Source organism: Dipodomys ordii, unplaced genomic scaffold, assembly GCF_000151885.1.
Source record: "Dipodomys ordii isolate 6190 unplaced genomic scaffold, Dord_2.0 Scaffold11, whole genome shotgun sequence".
Lineage (NCBI taxonomy): Eukaryota > Metazoa > Chordata > Mammalia > Rodentia > Heteromyidae > Dipodomys > Dipodomys ordii.
Genome location: NW_012267227.1, coordinates 7,796,252 through 7,806,769, shown reverse-complemented (window position 1 = coordinate 7,806,769; position 10,518 = coordinate 7,796,252). Strand labels below are relative to the sequence as shown.

At 55.2% G+C, this 10,518-nt stretch overlaps 1 protein-coding gene across 1 annotated transcript in view; it reads left to right on the top strand.

Moving 5' to 3' along the window:
* The window catches only part of Cgnl1 (cingulin-like 1), a 107,705-nt gene extending 99,227 nt beyond the window's left edge, over positions 1 to 8,478 (top strand). Inside the window, exons 14-19 of the mRNA XM_013009947.1 lie at positions 2,980 to 3,100; positions 4,568 to 4,869; positions 5,524 to 5,648; positions 6,651 to 6,759; positions 7,014 to 7,177; positions 8,282 to 8,478. Coding sequence (XP_012865401.1) covers positions 2,980 to 3,100; positions 4,568 to 4,869; positions 5,524 to 5,648; positions 6,651 to 6,759; positions 7,014 to 7,177; positions 8,282 to 8,423 — 963 coding nt within the window. The 3' untranslated portion in view covers positions 8,424 to 8,478. The remainder of the gene's footprint in view (positions 1 to 2,979; positions 3,101 to 4,567; positions 4,870 to 5,523; positions 5,649 to 6,650; positions 6,760 to 7,013; positions 7,178 to 8,281) is intronic.
* Positions 8,479 to 10,518: the final 2,040 nt, after the last annotated feature.

Genomic DNA, 10,518 nt, shown 5'->3' with positions numbered 1-10,518 from the left:
AGTACCAGTGGTGACTCATGCCTGTAATCCCAGCTACTCCGGAGACTGAGATATGAGGATCAAGGTTCAAGGTTGGAAGTCAGCCCAAGCTGACAAATCTGAGACTCTTACCTGCAGTGAATCAGCAAAAAGCCAGAAGTGGAGATGTGGCTCGAGTGGCAGAGTGCCGGCCTGATTAAAAAAAGCTAAGCAAGAGCACAAGGTCCTGAGTTTAAACCAGTACCGCACAGTAATCACAATTCCCGTGCAAACATTCCACAGCTCATCTGTTGGTCAGTCTTGTGAGATCTGTTCTTCCCCTGCCCTTCTTTTTTGTGACAATCTGGCTCTCCACAAAAGCATAGGGTCCCCAAAAAGCAAGGTAAAAGACAGTGTGATTAACTGAAGTGATAAAGTGAGAAGTTTAGTTTTGCTGAAAGATGGCGTGTCTTTACAAGATGTTGGGCGGCTTTGTGGGAAATGAATTGCGGGTCTGCAGCGCAGTGCTGGGCTCGACCTTCTGAGTATGCGCAGGTCTTCCTCAAAAGTCGAGGGTGGGTGATTCGGGGACCCCCATGCCTGCAGGGACCAGGCACCCTGAAAGTACTCACCGAGTGCAATAATGTGTTCCAGGTGAATGCCTCCCCCCTCCCTTCACTGAAGTTTAAGCTCTGTGACTGGAATAAAAGCTGTGTGGTTATGAGGAGTCCTTGGCCGCTTGGCTCAGCAGCCGCTTTACCACGGGCTATTCCAGAGGCTGCTAAGCGCTCATGAGGACAGAAGCCACCGTGACTTTGTGTTGCCAAAACCTTTCCTGTGCTTTGTGCACGGCCGGAGGGGCTGCTGGGGAAGCATGCTTCCCACCAACACACACACAGACACGCAGAGCCAGAATAGGGGGGCTCCCATGCCCCCCACCCCCAGGACTGAGTTTTCTGGTTCCATGATGACTTTGGTCTCTTTTTTTGTTGCTCATACTAGGCTTTGAACCCAGGTCCTCAAGCTTACTCAGCTGACGCTTTTCTGCTCTACCACATGAGCCACACCTCCAGCCCAGCTTTTTGCTGGTTTTTTGGGGGGCTGGGCTGCTTTGAACAGCAATCCTCTGAGTGACTAGGATTATAGGTACGAGTCCCCCAGCTCCTTGCTCTTCACTGAGCACTCAGACAGGAGCGCTATCTCTGCCGTGGCCGAGACTGACGGAGGGTGAATTCATCTAAGCCATGGCTGTAGATATTTTTTTAACCAACTTTGTAGCTGTTGACTCCTGAGGGATCACTTTCCTCTCCACCCTCCGGAATTCCTGGGACCATTCTCTCGATGGGTGGGGTGAGAGGTGCCAGCTGGCGGAAGGTCATCTGCGTCCTAAGAGCTGGGCCCACAGTTGGGCGCCATTCTCCTGCCTGGTGCCTCTGGGTGGGTCACGTGACGTTACTGTGGCCTTAGAGATGACTGAGGACTTGAGTCCACCTGCCTTTCTTTCTCTGACTATAAGACGCAAACAGGCAGAGGGAGTTCAGCCTGGGGAATTTTTCAGTAGCTGTGCGGGCAGGCTGGGGTCCTGGTTCAGTGGACATTACCGTGCCAGCGCCCTGGGCCATCGGGTGTGGCGTCCCCAGGAGCGCCTGTCCAGCCGAGACATGGCTTACCCAGCCCAGGCAGCTGGTGGGCGTTGGGGAGGGCTGTTGTGTTTCCAGAGGCTGAGCAGCGAGGGCGCCCGTTACCTCGGCAACTGCAGGACCCATCCCAGGGGACAACGCGCTGGCCTGCTCAAGGGCGGCGCCACATGCAGATTACCACCCCTGCAGCGCAACGTGGGGCTGCCGCCGCTGTTTGTAGTTAGATGATCACAACTGCTACTCAAAGCACAGTGTGAGCAGCCGGTTTAGTCATCTTCTGACTGTCCTTCTTAACACCAGCTAGCTTGCCAACCCGCTGATGACCCACCACAGTATTCAACCTTGTCACCTGTGTGTATCGTATCTGTGAGCCAGGGCGGGCTCAGGCACCAGGTAGCCCTGACAGAAAGCGCGTGTGAATCAGATGCTGTGATTTCCAAATCAAGTCGCTCAGGCTGGAGCATCCTCTCAGTGAAGCTGTGTTCAGCAGTTGCTTTTCACTCCTGTTCTGTTTTTAATTTGACTAGAAAATCTTTTTTTTTTTTTTGGGTCCTGTCGTGGGCCTGAACTCTGGGCCTGGGTGCTGTCCCTCAGCTCTTCAGCTCAAGGCTAGCGCTCTACCACTTGAACCACAGCGCCACTTCTGGCTTTTTTCTTTTTGCTTATGTGGTGCTGAGGAATCGAACCCAGGGCCTCAGGCATGCAAGGCAAGCGCTCTACCACTGAGCCACCTTCCCAGTCCCATGACTAGAAAAATCTTTAATGGCCTGTTATAACGCAGTTGAAGGCTGACCAACCCAAGCTTTTCTATATAAAGAAATATCGCTTACCTTGTTCAGGGGAGGAGGAAGGCCAAACTAGGCTACGTTTTTGGTGGGGTTTTTGTTGTTGTTTTTCCAGTCATGGGGCTTGAACTCGGGGCCTGGGCGCTGTCCCTGAGCTGCTATTGTCCAAAGCTAGCGCTCTACCACTTGAGCCCCAGCTCTGCTGGCAGCTTTTTCTGTTTATATGGTGCTTCGTGCATGCTAGCCAGCCCTCCTCACTCAGCCAGACTCCCAGCCCTCCACCAGCGCCTGGCTCTAGGTCTGCTTCATGTCTTCATTTTTGGGAGAATAATTTCACTTGTCTCCCATTCTTGCTTCCATGTTTCTGTCCAAGTTCTATAGGAGCCTCGCACCCTCGTGGCCTGGGTTCTTTTCTCTCCTCATTTTCATGCTGCGTGTGGGGCCTGCGGCTGTCATTCTACCTGCAGTCTGATTCGCCCGGCCTACCAGCAGGCGGTGGCGCATTTCCATGCACTCTCCTTCCCTATCTTCTAGTCCGAATTGTACGCTGGGTCCCTGCTGCAGTTCCTTTGCATTCCTTGTTAAGGTTTGCTTAGCAACCAGAGGTCGCGCAGGTGAAAGCAGAGGAGCCGGGCCCTCTCCCAGCAGCAAGGTACAGGGCGTCCTCACCCGGGAGCGCGCAGAGTCTCGCGGGAAGCACGGGTTCCGAGGGGCTCTGTGAGGCTGCATTCATTACCTGCACCCCGAGGCGTTACACACATCCATCCAGAACTCTCTGCAACATGTGATCTGCAAGGCAGGAGCTGGGCTGGCACGCTCTGCGCCCCCAACCCTGCCCAGCCGTGCAGAGCACGCTTCCTTCCCTACAGGGAGACGGACGCTCTCCCAGCCCCTGGGTGCAGGGTGTGTCCATCTGTGTGGGATACATCACAGTCATTCAATCGAAGAGTCAGAGAAAGAAGCATTTCTTCCTCTTCATGCCTCGGTTCTTAGATCCATTTGGAGCCTCTTCATTGGGCCAGAAAAGGAAGTGGGCAGTGAACTGATCAGGTCTGGGTTCTAGTCAGGATGTCTCTAGTTACGTACGTGTGTGTGTCTGTGTGTGTGTGTGTGTCGTGGGGCGTGCACTCAGGGCCTGGGCGCTGTCCTGTAGCTTTTTCACCCAAGGCTGGCACTCTAGCACTTGAGTCACACCGCTCCACTACCTTTTGCTGGTTAATTGGGGTTAAAGAGTCTTACAGACTTTCCTGCCCGGGCTGGCTTTGCACCTTAGCCTCTTGTGCACCAGGCTCTAGTTATGTTTACCACCACCATGGGCCTCGGTTTCCTCTTGTCAGTTTCTGACTAGTAGTCTTCTGGAGGATCAGAAATTCACTGCTCCAAGCTTTTCTTTCTTTTGTACCCTATACACTCAGCCAGAGTGAAGAAGTGGCACGGGCTTCTTCCTGCTGCCCTCTGCTGGACAGTTCTGGACATAGGTGGGGCCTGTGCTCTGACCCTCATTTCACTCCTGGAGCTTCCCTGGAAATGGGAGGAAGGGGAGCTGCCAAGATTCTCCCCACACTGCTCAGCACCTTTCCTACTAATACAGGGAACTCCCCGTCAGGGCCTGGAGCTATTTCAGGAGAAAAAGGTAGCAGAGGTGAAGAAATGCTCACCGGAAGTCCTTCCTGAAGCAGGGCCTGCAGCCCCGCAGCACACTCCAGCTCATCCAGTTGGCTGCGGCTGAGACTGCAGTGTGAAGGCCCCAGGACCTCTGAACATTGTCTGGTGCAGACAGTGAGGCCTTTCGTATGTGATCCCTTCCCCAAAGCCTAAGGTCCGCAGCAGGTAGAAGAATTGCCACCTCATCGGACTATTTGCGGGTGTCACAGGAGAGTGTGTGAAGGGTCTTCAGCAAGTGGATCTGCTTCTTGGGGTCAAGTGGGTGGCTTAGACCAAACATCTTACTGTTCTGATGACCAGAAACCTGAAGTCAGAGCGCTTGCAGAGACCAGCAGGGGTGGGATTACCTGTCCCCATTGGTTTCTGATGGTCCGCAGCCACTTGGTTCTCACCAATCCAGTCAGGAAGACCAGCCCTGACTGCTGCGAACAGGATGCACAGGCAGCCCTTAACTGAGAACAGGATTTTCTCTGAGTTGCCTGGAGGTGGGGACAGGCCAGGCAGCTCCTGTATGAGCAGGTTTAGGTAGAACGGCAAGCATTTGTATAACCATCTCTGCAATCCCGGAGAAGCCAAGAACATCTCAGAAACAAATTCTGCCCAAGAGGAGACATCAGAGGCCAGGGACTCTCGGTCAGCCTCCTTCAGGAAGAATGGAGGTGGCGGGAATTCAGGACCTACAAGGAATCAAGTCCCCCGATTCCCCTAACCTCTGGCTCTTTGCTTTGTTGTTGCAGATGGAGCAGATGAGGAGTGAGCTGCTGCAGGAGAGAGCTGTGAAGCAGGACTTGGAGTGTGACAAGATTTCCCTGGAGAGACAGGTAGGGTTAGCTGGCCTGGGGCGCTTGTCGCCTCCTCCCTGGCTTTGGGTTAGAACATCGGAGGACTGCCACATCCTCAAACACACGAGGGCTGAGAAGAACTGACTAGAAACCAGGCGCTGGTGGCTCATGCCTGTAAGCCCGGTCACTCAGGAGGCTGCGATCTGAGGACCACACTTAGAAGGCCAGTCCAGACAGACAAGTCCATGAGACGCTTATCTCCATAACCAGCAGAAATATGGAAGTGGAGGTGTGGCTCGAGTGGTAGAGCACAAAAGCTTAAGTTCAATCCCAGTACAGCACACGTAAACACATACACAAAAGGACTAATTGGGCCCTCCCTAAATCTATTCTTCACTGGACATAATTGGTGATGGAGCCTCCTGCTCCTTGAAGGCTTGTAAAAGGACATGCATGCCCCAGAGACTTCACTCGGCTCATAAGGGAATACATTAGATCCTCTTGCTTTGTCCTACAAAGGCCAGAGCCCAGGGACATTCCCCAAAACCACCTGTCTGCCTGGATGCACAGGCTGATGAGCAGAGCAGGCTTAGCACCGGCAATGACCTCTGCTTCTGTCCTGGATTTGACTCCGCCTCTGCCCTCAGAACATGGCAGACACCGTCCTCACCATCTCCCCCTGTCTGATTCTAGAACAAGGACCTAAAGAGCCGGATCATCCACCTGGAAGGTTCCTACAGGTCCAGTAAAGAGGGGCTGGTGGCACAGATGGAGGCCAGGATCACAGAGCTGGAGGACCGTCTGGAGAGCGAGGAGAGGTGAGCCCAGCCCTGTGGGCAGTGCTCAGCGGGTGAGAGCACACATGCACGCACGCACGCGCACACACACGATCTCTTCTCATCCTCCTAAGCCATTGTGGAGGGCACGTCAAGTACAACCTTGCTATTATGGTTCCCTTTTAAAGATGAGCAAACTGAGATCCATCAAAGGCAGTGACTTGAGTAAGGTAGCCTGACTGAACATTGCATTGCTAGATTAAATCCACTAGGCTGGGAAGGTGGCTCAGTGGTAGAGTGCTTGCCTCGCATGCATGAAGCCCTAGGTTTGATTCTCCTGTACCACATACACAGAACAAGCTGGAAGTGGTGCTGTGGCTCAAGTGGTAGAATTCTAGCCTTGAGCAAAAGCAGCCCATGGACAGCACCCAGGCCTTGAGTTCAAGCCTCAGGACTGGCCACCAGCAAATGAGTAAGTCTGTGAGGCTATCCCTTTCTTCCTCTCCCTTCATAGAGTAGCTGTGTGCAAACGGCCTGTGCTCTGAACCAGGGGCATTCAGAGGCCCGAGCCCCTGTCGGAGCTGGGCTGTGTCCCTCAGTGGGTAGAAAGAATGTGGGATCAGAGGTCCACACTGCTCCCCCAGCCCCATAATCCTGAGCCTCCAAACCGTATAGTCAGAGGACGAGCAGATGCCAGCAGCTGTAGTCCTTTCTTGCCTTTCTGAGAGCGGGTGTGACAGGACTGTGTACAGACAGCCTTTCAAGAGGACTTGGAGGGGACGGGCCGCTTCAGCCTGGACTAGACCAACACGCTGTCAGGCTATGGTTCTTTGCCTGACAAAGTTAGACTCCGTGATGGAGGAACTCGGGACACTTTTAGTCCCCGCTCAGCCCCTCTGAGTGCATCCCGCACAGCCTGCTTCTTCACCTGTCCACCGCCAGCTCTGTGTGTCTCTCTGACCCTGAGCTGGACCATCGCTTCCTCCCAGCCCGGGCCCCCCAAGTGCTAGAAGGAAGGGTGCTCAGTTCTCCCCCTCCCTGCAGAGACCGGGCCAGCCTCCAGCTCAGCAACCGCAGACTGGAGCGGAAGGTGAAGGAGCTGGTGATGCAGGTGGATGACGAGCACCTGTCGCTGACCGACCAGAAGGACCAGGTGAGGCAGCAGGAAGGCAGCTCGCCGCCCATGCATGGAGTTGGCGTGGGCCGCTCTCCCCCTTTCTACTCACCCCTACATTCCAGGACGGGAGCTGGGGTTTTAGCAAATGGCAGCCCCCGAGCTAGGCTTTCCAAAAGGATGCTCTCACTCCGAGTGCCTGGGGAGCCGCGGCCCGGGCCTCGGCATGCCCTCTCTCCATGGCGGCCTGGCAAGCCTTCCACCAGTACCCAGCCTGCCCCTCTCCCCTGCAGCTGAGCTTGCGCTTGAAAGCCATGAAGCGCCAGGTGGAGGAGGCGGAGGAGGAAATCGACAGACTGGAAAGTTCTAAGAAGAAGCTGCAGAGGGAGCTGGAGGAGCAGCTGGACGTGAATGAGCACCTGCAGGGGCAGCTCAATTCCATGAAGAAGGACCTGAGGTGGGCAAAGATGGTGGCCAGTCCTGGCCTTCCCTCCTCCCCGCCCCCCGTATCTGAGAGGTCCGCAGTGTTACCAGAACATTCTTACTCCTGCTGGTTCAAGCCCATTCCTTAGTGCTCCTGTGACACCTGGGCAGCAATAGCTGCTGTTGACCATTTGGGTAAACTGAGGCTCAGAGCAGGTCACCACTATGGAGCGACCGGTGTAGACAAGTCTACTTGCATTTGACTGAGGGTGTCAAGTTTTCATTAAGATCATGAGGACTAGAATATTCCAAAACCAGGATCGGGGAGAAGGGCCTCTCGGAGGAAGCCCGTGAGTGAGGCGCAGGGGACAGAGGTGCGGGGTGAGCTGAGCCTCGCGTGGCTGTCTGGGTCATTCTCCTGACTGGCCACAAGCTGCGGCTCATGGAGAACTTATCCTGGCCCCAAGGCCAGCAGTAGGGTGTAATGCTGAGGTGAATACCCAGAGTCCCAGTAACCAGAATCGATAATGCCGGGGTGATCATTGCCCCTGGGGGGGGTGGGGGTGGTGTGCGTGTGTGTGTCTGTTAAATAGGGACTGTTAAAAAGTGGTGAACCTAACACTGTGTGGCTAATAACATGTGTCCTGTCATGGTGTTTCTTGTTCCCATAATGCCCTGGGTGCCCACTCAACCAATGAAAAGAGCCAGGGGAGGCCCGTGTGCCAGCCATGCAGCGGTCAGTGCAAAGCCCAGGGGAGGAGATGTGGGAGGACGTGTGGGACTCCTTTACACCCTTCTCCTCATGGAGAGTCCCCATACTTCTTTCACGGCTTTCCCTGCACTTTCAAATAAAACCCACTCTGTTTCCCTTAAGAAAAATAGACAATACAAGCTCTGGTGAGTTTCATATGAAATACTAGTCCCTGCCAGGTCACATTTGAGTGTAGACAGAAGGAGAACTCAATAACACCAACCCTCTCCCACCGCACCCGTGAGTGGTGCTGAGAGGTGGCTAGTTTAGCATCTGGTGCCACTATCGGCGTAGACCCTCTGTAGGGTGAAGACACCACCCCAAGCTCTTCTCCTCCCTCCTCCCCCCCTCCAGAGCCCAGCTCCAAGCCCTCTTTTGCCCCCACAGACTGAAGAAGCTACCAAGTAAAGTGCTAGATGACATGGACGACGACAACGACGATGATCTGAGCACCGATGGGGGGAGCCTCTATGAGGCGCCCCTGAGCTACGCCTTCCCCAGGGACAGCGCCAGCGTCAGCCAGATCTGAATCCACTTCCCGGGCTGCTGGACCAGGGCCTCTCACCCGACGCTGCAGCCGCCCAAAGCGAGAGGGGCCAAAGGGAACATCTGGAGCCTGGACTCTCGGCCGCCTGCCCCTCCCTCCACTGCCGGGGCTCCGCGTGGGCGCACGGCGCCTCCCACGGTCACCCGGGAGCTGTGACAGCCACTACCGGCCCGGGCAGTTGAAAATAGTTTGGTAAGACAGAGCCCCTATTGGGCACAGTGGTCTGCCAGGAACCCCTGGCATGCTCTCTCCTGCGCCCTCCCTCCCATCAACCAAAATGCCAGCGATGAGCAAACAGCCCTGGCGCAGGGCGGGGGGCGCTGCACCTCCTCACAGACCACTGCTGCTCCATGTGGAATGTTCCAGAGCCTTTGTAGTATATGGCTTGTCAAACGCACACATCAACATTGATCATCCTTTTCCCTAAAAATATGAAACTACTAAGTATTAAACACAAGCAGGAGAGAAAGGAGAATATAAAGAACGCAGCAGCTGTAAGAGTGACGGTTGCCGTCGCAGTCAGATGCCTGGAGAGTCAGCAGCCTGTGGGCGGTGGGCGGCCACGTGGCTGTTCCATCGAGGATTAGTATTTCTGACCCGTGCTCAACACCAGTCCCCGATCACTCCTTGCTCACACACAGGCGGAGAAAGGGAGACGTGAGCGTAACTTCCAACGATCTTAACATGTCTCGTGACCTTTTCCTCCCTCCTCCCATGGACCACTTCCACCTCTGCTCCTAGGCCTGGAATTGAGGGAGGAGGGGTTATGTAGGTGTAGGTGTGTGTGTGTGTGTTGGGGGTTGTGTCACTGGTACAAGAAAGATGACAGCAAGTTCTTGAAAGCTGGGGGGATGTGAAGAAGAGAGATGAGCTCACACTGATGCCCTGGAGGGAAGAAACTTTTTTTTTGGGGGGGGGAGTGTGCAAATTGGAGGTTCCTTCCATTTTCAGGAGGGCAATTTCAGGGCATGGGAGCGATCAAAGGTAGGGGTGTGGAAGGGTGCTGGTGACCCCTGAACCCAGTCTCTGAGCATCCCATGGGGCAGAGGAGAGGAGACTGTGCACAGGGCGGGTTGAGGGGGCTTGCAAGGCCAGATGATGGTTTAGAGCCGCAGGCAGCCGGCACGGGCTCCCGGGGCGCGGAGCTCACCCACCAACATGCAGAGGAGTCAGCGCAGCCGAAGGCGGAGATCTGCTCCCAGAGACCCGGAGCTTTCCATGTCTGCCTGGGCCCCGTCACCCATGCGGTTGCCCTGGCCGCTGCTTTCTCGCTGTGTGTGGAGCCCTCGCTCCTTTCAGCCATTCGCACACTTAGTAAACATGCATCAGGCCCTGGGGGTGGCAAGCCCGGTCCCGGGCACCTCGCAGGACAGGCACAAGCGCCCCACACCCCTCCTTCCCCCAGCCTGGGAGCCCTCTGGCCTCATGGGGAGGGGGACGCAACAAGCCTGTGATTGGTGGGCTGGGTCCCTGGAACCCGCAATGCACTAGTGTCCCTGACGGCTCCCAGCTAGAGCTGTGAGTGGAGCCGGGCCGCAGCCCAGGGCCCGGCCAGGAAGCGCAGCGCCTGCGCCTCCTCTTCACCCCTGGCCAGCGCGGAGGGACACTTGCATTGTTACCCCAGAGAGATGCTGACAGTGTGAATGACTGCGCCCTCCTGGGCCGCAACAGGCTCATAGCGCGGAATTTACAGAGATGCCTTCAAACTCTGCCTCTCCTCCCGTGTGCCCGGCAGCCTCTGCCCACACCGAGTCCTTCCCACGCCCAGCGTACCGCCATTTGAGTTCATTATATATTCACACATGTATTTTTCTGCTGATTGCTTTAAGAACTAACCTCACTCAAGTGTATTTTCTTTAGCTAGCTTTAAAAAAGAATATTGTATGTAAAAAGCAAATGTGGCCAAATGCAATGCTGAGGAGACAATCACTCTTGTCTTTCCTATCTCTGCCCTGCATTGGAGTGTCGCTCTACCCTCTGATTGCCTCATTCATTCTTGTGAGTTCTGCTTCCGGGTTGGGGGGGTGCAGTGTCACAGGGATGAGAAACCCTTGCTGTGGCCACCTCCATGCGCGTT